At 49.5% G+C, this 17,466-nt stretch overlaps 2 protein-coding genes across 4 annotated transcripts; both read right to left on the bottom strand.

Annotated features, from left to right (window-relative positions):
- Positions 1–115: 115 nt before the first annotated feature.
- AOC2 (amine oxidase copper containing 2) lies at positions 116–6,360 on the bottom strand. Of its 2 annotated transcripts, none has more exons than XM_016931763.4 (4): positions 4,580–6,360; positions 1,455–1,740; positions 1,096–1,225; positions 116–744 (listed from the first exon to the last, which is right to left on the bottom strand). In XM_016931763.4, the coding sequence occupies exons 1-4, from the start codon at positions 6,165–6,167 to the stop codon at positions 478–480; spliced, it is 2,271 nt and encodes a 756-aa protein (XP_016787252.3). In that variant the 5' UTR covers positions 6,168–6,360; the 3' UTR covers positions 116–477. The 2 variants fall into 2 exon arrangements, with proteins under 2 accessions (XP_016787252.3, XP_016787253.3); XM_016931764.4 differs by having other exon boundaries at positions 1,536–1,740; positions 4,580–6,277.
- A 673-nt stretch (positions 6,361–7,033) lies between these two features.
- PSME3 (proteasome activator subunit 3) lies at positions 7,034–17,462 on the bottom strand. 2 transcript variants are annotated; one of them, NM_001251895.5, is given in 11 exon segments: positions 7,034–9,295; positions 11,497–11,583; positions 11,711–11,765; positions 11,865–11,932; positions 12,078–12,146; positions 12,674–12,786; positions 13,179–13,227; positions 15,999–16,103; positions 16,300–16,362; positions 16,489–16,521; positions 17,196–17,428. In NM_001251895.5, coding segments are annotated over 11 exon segments (765 nt in total). In that variant the 5' UTR covers positions 17,238–17,428; the 3' UTR covers positions 7,034–9,214.
- Between the last annotated feature and the right edge of the window lie 4 nt (positions 17,463–17,466).

Raw genomic sequence — 17,466 nt, forward strand, 5'->3', positions numbered from 1 at the left:
CAGGTCTATCCCCCTTGCCCTCTGGCCCCCAGCGCTAATTTCCCTGGCCAGACTCCTTAGTATTCTCCAGGGGACTCTAGATACTTAACAGGTCAAACAATAAATTCAAGTAAAATTCCTCTAATACTTTTTATTATAAATTACATATAACATCTGTTTTACAAAATTCTATCTACTCTTCCTTTTGAATGCACATGCATAAAGAGATGGCTGATGTAATGTGAACACCACCTATTTCTGAGTAGTAGGATTTGTGGTATTTTTCTTTGAATATTTAAAAATCATTTTTATAATTTAACACTTTAGAGATGAACAGGAAGTAAGAATTAACCAAAGGGACTGATGGGGGTTTCGTGTGAGAGGAACATTGAGGGGGTGGGAATCTGGGGAGCAGGTGTGATAAAAACACGGAGAACAGAACGTAGAAACAGGGAAAAGTACATGTGCCTAACCACGCCGCCCGCCACACCCTCAGGACTAGAAGCCTTGGTAAGAGAAAGGGGGTAAGTCCGGGACACAGGCTGCCAGGTCGGGGAGGCAGGCCACAGGATTGATGCTGCAGAGCCCAGCATCCTGGCCCTTCTCAAAGTAGACACTGCCAGGGGAGAAGATGGAGGGGTCCTCATCAAAGAAGTTATAGGGTCGGAGCAAGAAGCCAACTCTGTTCCCCAGAGTCACTGTGTTTGGGATGTCCTCGGCATGGGGAATGTGCAGGAAGCTGGCTGTGACCCAAGCCACCAGATCCTGCAGGAAGAAGGAGGAGCTGGAGGACTATGGAAGCATGACCCAAAGAACCACCCTTCAGCCACAATCCCAGCCTCCAGTCTCAGCCTGGCTTCCACTCTCCCCAGCCTCATGCCCATACAACACGTGGAGCAATCCATGTAAGCAGCTGTGTGGGGAGAGGGGGGAGCCAGTGTCCCAGAGCTAATCTCACCCCAGGAGGGATGACCTGTGTTGGTCATCAGAAAACTCCATGGCCTCTGAATCTGCGAACTGGAAATCAGCCATTCCCTCTAACCTTTGGCCAGAGGCTGGGCAGCCAAGATGCCATGCCCACAGGTGTCCCTTTCCTATGTCCCTAGGGCAACCAACCTCTCCTAAGAGGGTTTCATTGTTGATGAAGTCAGCAAAGGTAACTGTGGGTGTCCAGATGTCATTCTGGTGATAGATGCTACTGCTCTGTGACTCCTCCTCCTTTCTCTGGGTCACCACAAGCTGGTATCTGGCCAGGAATCATAAGAAGGTGGTTTTGGGAAATGTCAAGTGCCTTTACTGGCCCAGGAGTCCCTTAGATCCGATTCTGTGTGAGACCATTTCCCACCGTGTCTCTAACTTGGGTTTGAGGGGAGGTACAGGGATGAATGGTAGCCGTGGGAAGGGAGTTTGTCTCCAAGGACTGGGGCAGGGGAGGGGCTGTCCTTTCCTTCCACCCAGGCCAGGGCCCTCCTCACCTCCCCCAGCTGAGGGCCCTCTCCATGTCACTCTCCAGGGGTATGTGTATGCCAAGGGGGCTGTGGATCTGGATTCGGTACCCGCGCTGGTGACCCCATGCATTAGTCTGGTTGCTAGCCAGGTAGAGGTAGCGGGGTAGGGGGCTTCCCAAGGAAAAAGCTGTCAGGTCCTCCTTTCCCAGGACCTGCCGAGTCAGCTGTGGGCGCTGTAGCCAGTGCTCCGGGTTCCAGGGGGCGGCCACAGGTTTAAACACCACGTCTTCAGCTACCACCCAGTTTTTCAGCCCTGCCAGGGGGAGGGAAAGGAGATGAGTTCCACACCAGGTAAGGTCTCTGGGCCAGGTCCCTGTCTTCCCCATGATGTTCACTGCACTGGTGACAAAAGGCAGAGAGAGCATCAGAGCACACTGTGCTGGGAGCCAGGAGGTCTGGGCAAGTGCAAGCTCCTATCTTCTTCCAACTTGCCCTATCCGATAGGGTAACCACTAGCCACACGTGGCTATGAAAATTAAAACTTAGGGCCAGCTGAGGTGGCTCACACCTGCAATCCCAGCACTTTGGGAGGCTGAGGCGGGTGGATCATGTGAGCCCAGGAGTTTGAGACCAGCCTGTGCAACGTGGTGAAACCCTGACTCTACAAACAATAAAAAAATCAGCCAGGCATGGTGGTACATGCCTGTGGTCCCAGTTACTTGGGAAGCTGGGATAGGAGGATTGCTTGAGCCCAGCAGGTCGTGGCTGCAGTGAGCTGAGGTCACACCACTGCACTCTAGCCTGGGCAACAGAGCAAGACCCTGTCTAAAATATATATATATATTCAGTTCCTCTGTCACACTAGCCACACTTGAAGTGCCCAGTTGCCATACATGGCTAGTGACTATTGTTTAGAGCCACAGCTCAAATACAGAATATTTCTATCACTGCAGAAAGTTCTATTAGCACTGGACTACCAAACAGTCCCTGGATCAATTTGCTTCTCTGATTCACTTTCTGAATCCCTACACTGGGCATAATTAAAGCTGTTCTATGGCTGTGCCCAATAAACAGAAAAGCACATGCAGCTGACTAGTGCCATTCTTTTAACTATGAAAGGGATAATGATATTTGTCTTGGAGAAGCTAGCTGAAAAACTGACTCCTGAGCTGGGTGTGGCAGCTTGCAACTCAGGAGGCTGGTGGCAGGGTGATGCAGATCCCCTGAGCCCAGGTGCTGGAGACCAGCTGGGGTAATAGAATGAAACACTGCCTCTTAAAAAAAAAAAAAAAAAAAGGCCGGGCATGGTAGCTCACAGCACTTTGGGAAGCCGAGGCAAGTGGATCACTTGAGACCAGGAGTTCAAGATGAGCCTGGCCAACATGGTGAAACCCCATCTCTACTTAAATAAATAAATAATTTTAAAAAATTAGCCAGGTGTGGTGGTGTGCTACTCTGGAGGCCGAGACACAAGAATCGCTTGAACCTGGGAGGTGGAGGTTGCGGTGAACTGAGATTGCACCACCGCGCTCCAGCCTGGGCAAAAGAGTGAGACTGTCTTCAAAAAAAAAAAAAAAAAAAAAAAAGCTGGGTGTCGTAGTGTATGCCTGTCATCCCAGCTACTAAGGAGGCTGAGGGAGGAGGATTGCTTGAGCCCAGGAGGTCAGGGCTGCAGTAACCTGTGATTGCACCGCTGCACTCCAGCCTGGGTGACAGTGAGACACTGCCTCAAAAAAAGAAAACCCAATCCCTTCCCATGGTCCCCTGCATACTCCTCCCAGCTCTGAGACTTCACTTTTGATCTCAGCAAGGTGGGAAGTACTGTCAGTGTTTTTCAGAAGCTAGCACATTCATACCTTTGTCTGTGAGTTCCTTGGAATTCTACAGCATCCATAACCTGCACTGCCTAACTCAGCATTTGGTCATACACTTTCTGCAGGTCTGGACTGTTAGTTCAACAAGACCTATATGAAGGCACCTGGCACGGGAGGCACTGCACTGAAGCTGGTGCCTCTGCAGCCATCCTGTTTGCTGGTGCCTGACACAGCCTCTCTGGCCCACAGCAGCAGCCCATGCTGCACACGCTAGGGGTCCAATAAATGTTACTTCCCAAAACAAGCCTCTTTAATGCCAAAGATGCTGAAGAAAAACTTCCAATCAGAAGACAAGTCAAAATCCAAGTATGTCAAAGAATAATCTAGTTAATATGATCATTTCAATCATGCTATTAGTCCTTCCTACCCTCCACACCACTGCGAACACAAGTGCATGCACAGAGACACACGCAGGCACGCACGTGCCATGTCTTTAGACTTGAGGATAAGAAAACATTTCACAAGAAATACTAGTTTATGTTGCATTATACTTGGGCAGTCATTTCCTGTCCCATCTCCCGCCACCCTCCTTAGTTTCCCTTAAAATGGAGAGGGTCTGGTGAGTTTCTAATTTTCTTTGTGGATCTAAAAGTCTGTGAGTCTGTAAGTTCCTTTCTGTCCTTGACAACGTCTGTCAGGAACAGCAAGTCCTCTGTGTGCTTTGAGCCCTTTGTGCTTGAGAAATCTCTTTCCATACTTGCAGCAAGCTGTGTGCCTGCCATGAGTCAACTGTGATGACAGGAATGGGATGACCCTCCCGACGAGGAGTGGCCCTATCCTGGGGAGCAACCCCAGCTTTGCTACCCTCTCCTTCCTAAGCCCCAGGTCGACCCCCACCCTGAAGACTCTGGACAGACTTCTTCCGACCTCGGCTCAGGATCCTGCCCTCCCCACCCCCACTGACTCTCAGAATTAGGAAGAAGCAAAGTGCTCCAACTCCAGCCCCATTGGGCCAGTTCACCCACCCAGTGTCACTTGAGGCTAAGGCAATCATGCCCAGCCATTACATTTAAACTAGTTTCACAATCATAGCAAGTCAGAGGGGCTGGGCGGGGGAACTCTTTTCACCTTTTACCAGATACCCAGTAGCCCAGTACCAGACTCACTGCACTGAATATGCTCAAACAGTCCCTGCCCTGTTGCCACTAGAGCTGTGGTGTTGGAACACCCCGCTCTTGCCACTTGTTATTTCAGCTTGACCTGGGAGATTCCCTTCCCTTCCCTCCACCCCACCTGACCCTGCCTCCAAGTCTCCATCCTCATCCCCTCAGCACTCACCTGCCACATCCAGGTCCAGCTTGAAGTGGAAGGCATGTGTGTGCACCGTTCCCAGCACTCTTTCCCCCACACGGTTCCCAAAGAGGAGACCCTCCTCTCCCCCTTTCAGGAAAGCTGTGTTAATATAACCCGTGGCATGGACCCGCCCTTCAAGTGCCCCATTTGGGTACAACACAAAGTCCCAAACGTAGTCATAGTTGCCCACAGATGACACAGACCTGACCACAAGGGCTGAGCTGGCCAAACCACCATAGAAATGATTTTGAAGGTAATTGTGGTGCCTTCGAAGGGGCAGTCCCTGGGCTTCCTCAAATACACACACAGCCCCTGGAAGCAGCTGGACTGCCCCTTTACCCACTAATATATGGATGTCCACCATCGTGGCTTGATAGGGGCAGTCCACTCCCCGCACCAAGCCTCGGCTGTTACGGCCGAGTCCAAAGCTGCTATCCAAATAGCGAGTCAGCATCGTCTTGGGTGAATCGGCACCATAGATAGATACACACTCCTGGACACTGACTTCATAGGCTATTCGCTCACCCTGGAACCGAACATCAAAAATCCTCAGGCCGCTGAACACCCCATGGCCAAAGGTAAATGACCAGAGGGAGGATACCACCAGGTTTCCTTGCACACTGTACTGGGAACCCTGGGGCGAGAACTGAAGAGGGGGAAGAGGACCTGGAGAGTTCCGAGACCTCAGGGATGAAGCTCCATTTGGTGGAGGTAGAGGGACTCTAACCACTTCCAACCGGCCAGACTTAAACTCCCGTTCCAACTGGCCCAAGTCTGCATAGTAGTGCCCAAGGTAGAAGACCTGCTGGACAGTCCAGTGGGCAGGGTCCAGGGCCCTGTGGTCCAGTAGTAGCTCCAGCCCCACGGGGTGAAGGAAAAGACCAACCCCTGAGATGTTATGGTAGAGGGCCATCCAGGTAGCTCGGTCCCCTGAGCGCAAGCCCCGAGGGGTGGCATGCACAGCTGCCAGGGTAGAGCCATTGTAGTTGAAGGTGGACGACAGGAAGATGGGTGCCTTGGGTAGCTCCACCTCTTTCAGATGCCTCCACATCTGTGTAAACTCAGCTCTCAGCACCGGGCGACGGTGATAGGGCAGGGGCCCGCCGTGACGCTCCACAGTCACATCCCGCATGTAGGAGGGGTGAGGCAGCGGCCCCACCACCAGCTCACTCACATTGGGCTGGGGTTGTCCACCAAAGAGGACGATGGCCAGTGCCTCCCGGGCAGGTGGGGGGCTCCCCCTGTCCAGGTGGGCCAGGGCTGCAGCCTTGGGGGGCAGCTGCAGCTCCACTGAGAAGACGCAGTTGTCCGAGGGCTGAGCCTGGGCTGCGTCCACCAGCCCTGGCCCCAGCCGCTGGGTCAGAAAGCGCATCACAGCTGTCAGCTCCTCTCGGCTCAGGTCTGCAAACAGCTGGCTCTGGCCAGGGTGTGGCCAGGGCTGGGCCCTATGGGATACAGAGGGGCAGTGGGGAGGCTGGCTGGAACCACCTGGGCTGGTCAGCAAAACATAGGCCAGGGCAAAGATGGTAATGAGGGACAGTGCCAGGAACGCCAGGACTATCTTGAGATGCATGGTGGATGCTGAGAGCTGAAATCAGAGTTCTAACAGCTGCTCCTTCCAGTTACTGACATCAAGTCGGGCTTTATATTCGCTAGGGTGGATAGGAAGGGAGAAAACTCCACCCCATGGGTTGGGCAGGAAATTTCTGACCTTGATTTATGTAATTCTGTTCCAATTTTCTGTCCTGTGGTTTGGCCCAGGGCACTGCTTCCACATGCATAGCCTCTTCCTTGCCCCTGAACTCCCACTGGTAGCAGTCAGTACCAACTACTGATTTCCATCATTTAGACCAGATGAAAGGGAATCTGGGTTAACGATGCTAACCTCCAGTTTCCACCTGGAATGGGTCTCAGGAAGAGTACAAACCTCAGATGCCCAATTAAGTTCTGCAGCCTGCATGCAAGCACTAAGCTGTCCATTTTCCTACCTCCTGGCAGGAACTGCATCCCAACAGCTCCAGCATTCACTGCCATGTTCAGCAGTAAGCAATGAATTCTACTTGTTGCCTAATGCCAAGCCCTTGATTTGTAGTCAGGCCATTTCCATCCAGTGGAGTGGCTGAGGGCCTGGGCTTAGTAATCAGGTTTGTCCACCAATCCCAGTTCCCTCAGCTGTGTAACCTTAGCGGAAATACTTATCCTGAGTCTCAGTGTCCTCATCTGTAACAAATAGATACAACTATCCTATAGATTCCTGAAGATTAAATGTGATCGTGCACATTAGGTACTTAACAGCCTGGCACAGGGGAGGCACTCACAAACTGCTAGCTTTTGGTAGTCATCTCTGAAAGAGAACAGAGCAGGTGCTCCTCCATTGTTCAAGACCTTAAACTTTTTTTACAGAGACAACGAGGGGATCATTGGAAACCAGAAGGCTACTTGCAAGGTGGAAGATGAGGAAACTTTATTTCAGAGGGAGATAGATTCCTAGGCAGCCCTCCAAGTAATCTGAAAACCAAAACTAGGAGTCTCCTCAAGAAACTGAAGACATTATTCAGGAAGAATTAGTATAAGGTAAAGAAAATAACTGGGTAGGACACGCCTCGAACCAGTTCATTCCTTACACATGGAACGATAGCAGCCTCTACTGGCAGTTCATGGGTATCACTCGGGAAGGAAGGAACTAGGATCTTCTGAAAGTAGGGAGAGAAGGCAGCTTAGGTCTGGGAAGAGCTAACTTTCCCGTAATTCAGACTGAACACAAATGAAGCACCCAACCTTGCTCAGTAGGCAGAAGCCTCAGTCTTTCCACTATACTGGGGAAAAGATTCAGCTCAACTGGCATAAGGACACACAACAGGGTGGCTAGGTGTCCATGGAGGTGGGTGTCCAAGCGTGCACACGTACAAGCATGAGTACATCCCTAGCCACCAGAGCATTGCACCAGGGTCTGCGGCTTTAGAAAGAGGTCAAAGTACCTGTATTTTTAATAATTTCTTGACATGGTAAAAGAATTTTACATTATGATCCACGGGTGATAGGGTGAGGAGGAGGGGCAGTGGAACAATCCAACAAACGAAACAGGAAACTGAGAAACACATGGAGGGAAGGGGGAAGGGTTTTAGCTGGAAGGGATCTGGAGGGTGGGTGGGAGCACTGCCCAACTAAAATGCAATTGGTTTGTTACTGAGTACTATTCGTGGGAAGACAGCATCCTGACTCCCTCTCTACAGAATATTGGGAGTAAAAATGATGCATCCCCGGTGGAAATATTATTGGGGGTTGGAAGACAGAGACAGGAAAAATAAGTCAGAAACAGACACTAAGAGTCACTGGCAGGCTGACTGCAGGTATCAAGTCTCCAGCCGTGGTAGAATAAAAGAGCTGGGGGCTGAAGGGGATTAACACAAAAGCTGTTAACAATTAAGTGATATCTCTGGAAGATTCGAGAGACAGGAGGCAACTCTTCTATAGTTTTGACTTGCCCAGCACATTTCCACATACACAAATGTGTATATGCACATGTGTGCATGCACATACACATACACACCAATGATTGCTTTCCCCGGAAGCCCGACACTATAAATAAAGAGAAATAGTTCCCAAAAGGAAAGCCCAACATGAGCAGCAGCATCTGGACCTCACACTTGCAGACACCTTCACCCCAACTGAAAACTGGCTGGGAAAAGGCAACCAGGAGTCAAGCTCTTGCAATAATGCCAAAAAGGGCTGAGTCAGAGAGGAACAGGCCTTCCCCACGCCCTCTGCTTCTCATCTCTCTGTTCTCCACCAACTCACCGTGGGTACCAAGAGGCTACAGTATCAGGAGGGAGGACGGGCCCAGGACGTTTGTCTGGGTAGATGACAACTAAGACAACCGTCACCTCCTGAAAGGTATGTGACAGGGGTTGTGGAGAGGGAGGGTATGTTAGCTAATGGAGTAGGAGTCTGTGTGTGCATGTCCGTATGGGCGTATACATGCATACACATATGTGCATGTGAAAACGCCCATTATAAAAACAACTGAAGGAGCTTCGGAATTGACTGAAGGCCTAAGGTATTTCTTGTCACGATCAAGATTCAAGGTGGGATGTACACAGATGCGAAGCCCTAAGTCATCACCAGGGCAACTGTGGGAGGATCCAATGCCCCACAGAGGAAAGAAACAGTAACCTCATGTGAGGAAGAGAAGTTCGTCCCCCCGCCACCCTAGTTCCTAAAAAACACCTAGCACTTTCCTTCCGGTTCCCTCAGCTTTTAACCAACTAATTATCAAAAGGAAGAAAACATAAAGCGCAAGACACAGGAGGGAGAGAGGAGAAGAATGAAAACACAGGTATTTTTGTGCCAACATCCTGCACACACAAACCTGGATTCTCCAGAAATTACGACAGGTTGGGTGTGGGGTATTAGGGAAGGAAATAGAAGAGTTCCTGAGGCCTGAAAAAAGAGGTAAACACATCACAGAACTAGATGAGAGTTTCATTAGACTCTAACTAAAAACAGAGAGGTGTGATTACTATTTCCAGCCAGTTTCCCCATCACGATAGTCATGTAACAAACCAAGGCAATGTCGGTCTTGAGCCAGACTCACAGAGTCCCCTGGCCCTGGCCCTGGCCTCAGTACAGAGTCTCTGCATTGCTGCTCCGGGGCCGTTTGATCTTCTCGATATTTTTCAGGATCATGTCATGTAGAGTGACCTGGGAGAAGAGGGATCAGGGGAATCACATATCTGTACAACCCTTACCTCATCAAGAAAATGAGACCCCTCCACAAATCCCCAAGCCATCATCTGCATACAGTAAGTCCTTAATGTCATCAATAGGTTCTTAGCAACTGCGACTTGAAGGAAATTAAAGTATAGCAGGTAAGCAAATCAAGTACAGAAGGTCCTCAAATAACCTGGTTTCAAATAACGTCATTTTGTTCGATGTCATTTCGTTACAATGTTAATTGAAAAAAAACTTGGTTTTGATATACATCATTTTTAAAGTCGCAGTTTCTAAGAACCTATGGACAACATTAAGTGAAGACTTACTGTTTTGTTTTTTTTTTTTTTTTTTTTGAGACAGGGTCTTGCTCTATCGCTCAGGCTGGAGTGCAATGGCGCGATCTCGGCTGACTGCAACCTCCGCCTCCCAGGTTCATGCCATTCTCCTGCCTCAGCCACCTGAGTAGCTGGGACTACAGGCGCCTGCCACCATACCCGGCTAATTTTTTGTATTTTTAGTACAGATGGGGTTTCACCATGTTAGCTAGGATGGTCTCGATCTCCTGACCTTGTGATCCGCCCACCTCGGCCTCCCAAAGCGCTGGGATTACAGGCGTGAGCCACCGCACCCGGCCAACTTACTGTAATTTTAATCTCACTTGAGCCTGCATTCAGGGTGGCAGCACCACCTCTCTTATACTTCAACTGGGTATAAATGGGTATTTCCAAGGCCCCAAGTGTCTAATAACATGTATTGTGCACTTAACAAGTGTCTAATAACAACTAACATGTATTGTGCACTTAACAAGTGTCTAATAACAACTAACATGTATTGTGCACTTAACATAGTAAGAATTGTACCAGGTCCTTCAATGTGTTATCTCACTTATTTTAAAAAAGCGAATGAATTCTGTGCAGTAGGTACTCTTCAGTTTTGTTTTCTTTTTTTGAGACGGAGTTTTGCTCTTGTTGCCCAGGCTGGAGTACAGTGGCACGATCTCGGCTCACTGCAACCTACACCTCTTCGGTTCAAGCGATTCTCCTGCCTCAGCCTCCTGATTAGGTGGGATTACAGGGGTCCGCCAACCATGCCCAGCTAATTTTTTGTATTTTCAATAGAGATGGGGTTTCACCATGTTGGCCAGGCTGGTCAAAAACTCCTGACCTCATGTGATCCACCTGCCTCAGCCTCCCACAGTGCTGGCATTACAGGTGTGATCCACCACACCCGGCCTCTTCAGTCCCATTTTATTTTATTTATTTTTATTTGAGGCGGAGTTTCGCTCTTGTTGCCCAGGCTGGAGTCCAGTGGCGCGATCTCGGCTCACTGCAACCTCCGCCTCCCGGGTTCAAGCAATTCTCCCGCCTCAGCCTCCTCAGTAGCTAGGATTAAAGGCATGTGCCGCCACGCCTGGCTAAATTTTTTTTGTATTTTTAGTAAAGATGGGGTTTTTCCATGTTGGTAAGGCTGGTCTCGAACTCCTGACCTCAAGTGATCCACCCACCTTGGCCTCCCAAAGTGCTGGGATTACAGGTGTGGGCCACCACACCCGGCCTATTTTTATTTTTTTTTTGAGATGGAGTTTCGCTCTTGTTGCCCAGGCTGGAGTGCAATCGAGCAATCTTGGCTCACCGCAACCTCCAACTCCCGGGTTCAAGTGATTCTCCTGCCTCAGCCTCCCAAGTAGCTGGGATTACAGACATGTGCCACCAGGCCCGGCTAATTTTGTATTTTTAGTAGAGACGAGCTTTCGCCATGTTGGCCAGGCTGGTCTCGAACTCCTGACCTCAGGTGATCCACCCGGCTTGGCCTCCCAAAGTGGTGGGATTACAGGCGTTAGCCACTGCGCCCAGCCCGGTCCCATTTTAAAGAAGAAATTGAAGTTTAAGCTTGAACAATTTGCTCGAGGTCACACAACATAGGTAGAGCCTGGTTGCAAACCTAAGTCTGTCTGACTCTGACACCTATATCTTAACCATATTGTACTGCACACCCCTCCACTCAGGTAGAAAGAAGAGAGATACCCTGCTAGATGACTTCATGGTTCTCAACACTCAGGTGATGAATAGAATTTGGTCTATTCATTTTACCTCAGACCCTCATCTCAGCCCTTCAGAGAATTTTAAGAATACTCTCAACAGAACTAAGAGAAGCCACAGCAACTATGGACAAGGACTGAGATTACTCACATATTGATTCCTCAGCTCTGATATGATGAGCCGAAGGCTGATATATTCTTTCTCATCAATCTCTGTCACGGTGCGGCGATAGTCCTCCTGCAAGGAGGGTAGAGGAAAAAGCTAGTCCCCAAAGCCCAATTGTTTCCAGACAGCTCCTTCCCAGTAACAGTCACTCTTCATTATCCTGCCACCTCCACCCTCAGGCCACAAACCCCTTACTTACCACATGGGGATATTTAGCTATTTTAGAAACCAATTTGGCTCTTGTAATATAATATCTGGAAAGAGAGAGAAGAGGAGGAAGCTGCAGGAGACCCTTGATGGTGCCCACCACCTCATCAGCCCCCAATGCCTCGGCCAAGCCCAAGCAGCCCTACCTAGAAATCTGGTCCAGATAAGATGCAGCTTCACTCTCAACAGTTCTTAGCTCTGCAACTGTTTCCTCCTAAAACAAACAAACAACAGGTGCATCAAAAGCCACTTCCATGTCATCCACAGCAGCCCCAAAGAAAAAGGAAAAAAAGATAACGCAGGGGAGATGAGAGTATCTCCCAAGCCGCTCTTCCCAGTATGTAATTCAAGTACATTACCTGAATGGACACCCCAAAGTTGTTTCCATCTTCTATCCTGGGAATCAGGAGCTGTACCCACATTTTGACCTGGAGGTCAAAACATATATGAGGACCTTTGCCTGAAGGCTGAAGCCATGAAGTACACAATTCAGACGGCTGGAGCCAGATGCCAGGAACACAGAAGTCAAAATACCTAGTCTGGCCAGGCATGGTGGCTCATGCCGGTAATCCCAGCAATTTGGGATCCCGAAGCGGGTGGATCACCTGAGGTCAGGTGTTCGAGACCAGCCTGGCTAACCATGGCCAAAATGGTGAAACCCCATCTCTACTAAAAATACAAAAAGTAGCTGGGTGTCTCGGCAGGCACCTGTAATCCCAGCTACTCGGGAGGCTGAGGCAGGAGAATCACTTGAACCCAGGAGGCAGAGGTTGCAGTGAGCCGAGATGGCGCCACTGCACTCCAACCTGGGTGACAGAGCAAGACCCCATCTCAAAAAAAAAAAACTCAAAAAAACCTAGTCTGCCAATTCCCATACCACCCGTACATCCACTGTTTTTTGCACTTCAGGTGGGGTACTTGGGGCCGGCCCATAGGTCACCAGCCTGTGCCTCACCGTGTTACATTTCTCAATCAACAGCCGGATCTCAGGTTTCACTTTCTCAATAATGTCCACCAGCTGCTGGTTGCTTTTCAGCATCCCATTGGGCATCACAAACACCTTGGTTCCTGGCAGAGATGTGAAGGTCAAATGATCAGGGAAGAGGGAAGGACACAGCATCCCCTGCCTCTCTCTCATTTTCCCTATACCTATCAGATGCTATGACCTCTGCCTTTGTCACAATCCTACCATGACACCACTATTAGAATCAACGAGAATGTATGGAAAAAAAGAACTACAGACGAGCGTCTACCACATGACAAAAGTCTTAAATCCTCTGTTTATTGGAAAACCAGGTTTAGAGCACTCAATAACAAGCACGTTTGGAGGAGTTGGGAATGCTACCTCTGGGAAGTAAGATTAGATCTTGCCTCCTGGTCAGAACACTAGATCCATCCTGCTTCTCAGGGTTGCAAGTCAGGGATGGGGTGAGGGGAGGTGAGGTAAGGGTGCCTCTTACCTTGGAAGGCTTCTTCACACTCATCCAACCTTCGCTTCTTATAAGTGGGCTAAGGATACAAAGAGGCAGGGATGAGCCTAGTTTTGACACCCACATCTCCATCACAAGATACCCTTCAAGCAAGTTTAATCCCTTCCTCAGCCTCATAGCTTATGTTATTAATTTCTGCACAATTTCCTAAGTACATACAAAGCTTTAAGAAAGGTTCTTGGAGGCAAGGCGCGGTGGCTCATGCCTGTAATCCCAGCAATTTGTGGGGCCGAGGTGGACGGATCACCTGAGATCAGAAGTTTGAGACCAGCCTAGCCAACATAGTGAAACCCCATCTCTACTAAAAATACAAAAAGTTAGCCAGGCGCGGTGGTTCATGCCTGTAATCCTAGCACTTTAAGAGGCCAAGGTAGGTGGATCACAAGGTCAGGAGTTCAAGATCAGCCTGGCCAAGACAGTGAAACCTCATCTCCACTAAAAATACAAAAATTAGCTGGGCGTGGTGGCAAGCACCTATAAACCCAGCTACTTGGGAGGCTGAGGCAGAGAACTGCTTGAACCCAGGAAGCGGAGGCTGTAGTGAGCCAAGATTGCACCACTGCACTCCAGCCTGGGCAACAGAGCAAGACTCCATCTCCAAAAAAGAAAAATAAAAAAAATTAGCCGGGCGTGGTGGCAGGCACCTGTAATCCCACCTACCCGGAAGGCTGAGGCAGGAGAATTGCTTGAACCTGGGAGGTAGAGGCTGCAGTGAGCCGAGATTGTGCCACTGCACTCCAGCCTATGTGACAAGAGTGAAACTCCACCTCAAAAAAAAAAAAAAGGAAAGAAAGAAAAGGTTCTTGGGCTGGGCGCCATGGCTCACACCTGTAATCCCAGCACTTTGGGAGGCCAAGGCACGCAGATCACTTGAGCTCAGGAGCTCGAGACCAGCCTGGGCAACATATGGAAACCCCGTCTCCACAAAAAATACAAAAACTAGCTGAATGTGATGGCACATGTACCTGTAAGTCCCAGCTAGCTGGGAGGCTGAGGTAGGAGGATCACTTGAGCCCAGGAGTTTGAGGTTGCAGTGAGCTGAGATTAAGCCACTGCACTCCAACCTGGGTGACAGAGTGAGACCGTGTTCCCCCTCAGAGAAAGAAAGAAAAGGTTCTTACCACAAAGCAAATTACGCTCTAGTTGGGAAGACCAATCTTTCCAGAAACACAATACATTAAGTATTATAAAGAATAGGAAAAAAGAACCAATCAAAGCAGGGAAGATAATTAAGGGAATACGTACAAATCTGCTGGTTCCACAAAGGAACACATTATTCAGTCAACAAACATGTATTTAGCAATTGCTAGGGACCAGGATCAACACTAGGTGCTGGGAATACAAAGATTAAGATAGCTCCTGCCGGCCGAGCACGATGGCTCATGCCTGTAATCCCAGCACTTTGGGAGGCTGAGGCGGGCGGATCACCTGAGGTCAGGAGTTCGAGACCAGTCTGGACAACATGGTGAAACCCTGTCTCCACTAAAAATAAAAAAATTGGCTGGGCGTGGTGATGTGCACCTGTAATCTCAGCTACGTGGGAGGCTGAGGTGGGAGAATCACTTGAACCCGGGAGGCGGAGGTTACAGTAAGCTGAGATCGCGCCACTGCACCCAGCCTAGGCAACAGAGTGAGACTCTGTCTCAAGAAAAAAAAAAAAAAAAAAAAAGATAGTTCCTGCCTTCCAGATGTACAAGTTCAACAATGAGGCAGTACTACAGACAACAATACGGTATCATCAGTGTTATAGTAGCATGTGGACACATGACTGATAAGGACTAGGTGTTAGAGATGCACAGCAAAGATAGCAATTGCAGTTACATAGCGAGAACTGCATAACCCATAACACTACTCAAGACATGGAAACAAATGTAAGTAAAGTCTTGTTCAGAGCCATGGGAAAAACCAGGTAACCTGATGAAGCTAGTTCTCTTTTTTTTTTTGAGACAGAGTCTCGCTCTGTCGCCCAGGCTGGAGTACAGTGGCGCGATCTCAGCTCACTGCAAGCTCCGCCTCCTGGGTTCATGCCATTCTCCTGCCTCAGCCTCCGAAGTAGCTGGGACTACAGGGGCCCACAATCACACCCAGTTAATTTTTTGTATTTTCAGTAGAGACAGGGTTTCACGGTGTTAGCCAGGATGGTCTTGATTTCCTGACCTCATGATCTGTCCACCTCGGCCTCCCAAAGTGCTGGGATTACAGGCATGAGCCACGGTGCCTGGCCTAAGCTAGTTCTCTTTTATTTGAAACTCACTCTAACACTGACAGTAGCATTAGCACATTCACTTCACGTCGTAAATGAAACTGAGGGTCTAAAAGGAATATACTGGAGTCCCCGTGCAGTGACTCAGCCTGTAATCCCAGCACTTTGGGAGGCTGAGGCGAGTGGATTACTTGAGCTCAGGAGTTTGAGACCAGCCTGGGCAACATGGTGAAACCCCATCTCTACAAAAAATACAAAAATCGGTGGGCATGGTGGTGGACTCCTGTAGTTCCAGCTACCTGCGAGGCTGAGGAGGAAGGATCGCTTGAGTTCGGGAGGTCAAGGCTGCAGTGAGCAGCATTCCCGCCACTACACTCCAGCTTGAGCAAAAAAAGTGACACCCTTTCTCAAAAATAAATAAATAAATAAGAAATAAAAGAACTATACTAGAGTCATCATGTCTGTAACAGGGTCCTAGTTCCCAGATCCAAATCCCACTGTTCCCTCTGTACATCTTAAACTGACAAGGAAACAGAGGACAGAGGACCTACTGCTCAAGAACACAAAGATAAATATAGGACACTTACACCATCCAGTCCATCATGGCTATTGGTGAGAAGAATGGGGTCAGGGACTGGGAGATTCATGTCAGAGTGGATCTGAGTTAGGTCATGGATGTTTAAGATTGGTTCCTGAAAGACACCCACCCCAAAACATTAATCTTTTCAAGCTGAACAAAGAAGTATTTGATTTGAAGAGCAAGAAATGAAAGTGCTTTTACAGTTTAAAAAAATAAAAAGAAGAAGAATCAACACAGTTTATCCCAGTTGACAGTCATACCAAGGCCAAAAAAATCGGGGAATTTGAGGAAAGAATAGGGTCTCTCACCTTCAGAAAACTATCAAGTTCTAACAACTTCTTTGGGAAAAAATTTGCCACCAAGTCTTCTGCCTAAGGAAGAGGGAAAATACAGCTGAATTAATATCTGTGGGAAGGTCTCTCTCTCTCTCTCTCTCCAGGTATCTCCTCTTTGGGAAATTCTCAACCAACAACCATTTTTCTATTTATTTCACTCACCTCACTTGTGATCCGCTCCCTGAAAGAATCAACCTAAAATTAACAAAGAGAGCAATTCAGTACCTGGGGACAGAGGTAAGGGCAGGATGGAGAATCCCAAATCCAACTGTCTTTCCCTCACCTTGTAACTGTAATAAGAAGCTGAGAGGCCCCCAGACTGCAAATACTTTATTTTTTTGAGGATCCATTTTTCCATCTCAGGAGAAGAACGCAGGGCTTTGAGGACAGCACCTGCCTGTCTCCTCTGTCCTCCCCCTTCCCTCCCTCCCTCCTGTGTCTGAAGCTGTCTGAATTTGATAAGCAGACAAAAGACAGGTAGTTAGGGAAGATGTGAGCTCACAAACGTGCCAACCCCCACCCAGACCTGGTCTATGATACCAAGCAGGCCAGCCGCCAAGGGCAGGGGCAGTGTCCAGGGACGTTGTTGGGCTGGGGGATTACCAGCTGTCACTGGCCTAAAGCCCTGAGTCCAACACGTGTCCGCGGAGGTGTCCCTGGGACTCTCCATCATCAGACGCGGTACAGAAAGCCATCCTATATTTTCCTCTCCCGCGAAGCCGACCCCGGGAGTTGGGGGCTGGGCTGAGCCGAGCGGAAGCTCAGAGCTGGTATCCCCAGGGAGACAAAGACGCCATGGGGAGTAGGAAGCCGGTCAGACTGCTGGGGGATCAAAGCGAGGGGCAAAAAGGCCGGACCGGTGCTGCTACCTTGAGCTTCACTTCCTGATCCACCTTCAGCAACGAGGCCATGGCCGGGCCGGGCCGTGTCCGATCCTCTGGACACCGGAGGCGCTGTGGACTCCAGGGAGGGGGCCGGAGGGACCTGAGAAATCTCGGCTGACCTCGGGACCCGGCCGCCCTCGCTGGCTTACTCACTGCTCGCTCGCTCGCTCCCTCCCTCTGTGCCGTCCGCCCGCCCGCCGGCAGCCTGCTGCCTGCTCGCTCTCTCGCTCGCCCTCCCGGCTTTCGCCGCTCACGC

Source organism: Pan troglodytes, chromosome 19 (genome assembly GCF_028858775.2).
Source record: "Pan troglodytes isolate AG18354 chromosome 19, NHGRI_mPanTro3-v2.0_pri, whole genome shotgun sequence".
NCBI lineage: Eukaryota > Metazoa > Chordata > Mammalia > Primates > Hominidae > Pan > Pan troglodytes.

Excerpts from the sequence above, each read along its gene's own strand:
- AOC2 (XM_016931763.4), bottom strand. The coding sequence starts at position 6,167 with ATGCATCTCAAGATAGTCCTGGCGTTCCTGGCACTGTCCCTCATTACC. Across the intron at positions 1,226-1,454 it reads AGGGCCCTCAGCTGGGGGAG|ATACCAGCTTGTGGTGACCC; the intron begins GTGAGGAGGGCC and ends ATTCCTGGCCAG. Across the intron at positions 745-1,095 it reads ATGAAACCCTCTTAGGAGAG|GATCTGGTGGCTTGGGTCAC; the intron begins GTTGGTTGCCCT and ends TTCTTCCTGCAG.
- PSME3 (XM_016930629.4), bottom strand. The coding sequence starts at position 16,684 with ATGGAAAAATGGATCCTCAAAAAAATAAAGTATTTGCAGTCTGGGGGC. Across the intron at positions 16,104-16,299 it reads AACTTGATAGTTTTCTGAAG|GAACCAATCTTAAACATCCA; the intron begins GTGAGAGACCCT and ends GGTGTCTTTCAG. Across the intron at positions 12,147-12,673 it reads TGATTGAGAAATGTAACACG|GTCAAAATGTGGGTACAGCT; the intron begins GTGAGGCACAGG and ends TTTGACCTCCAG.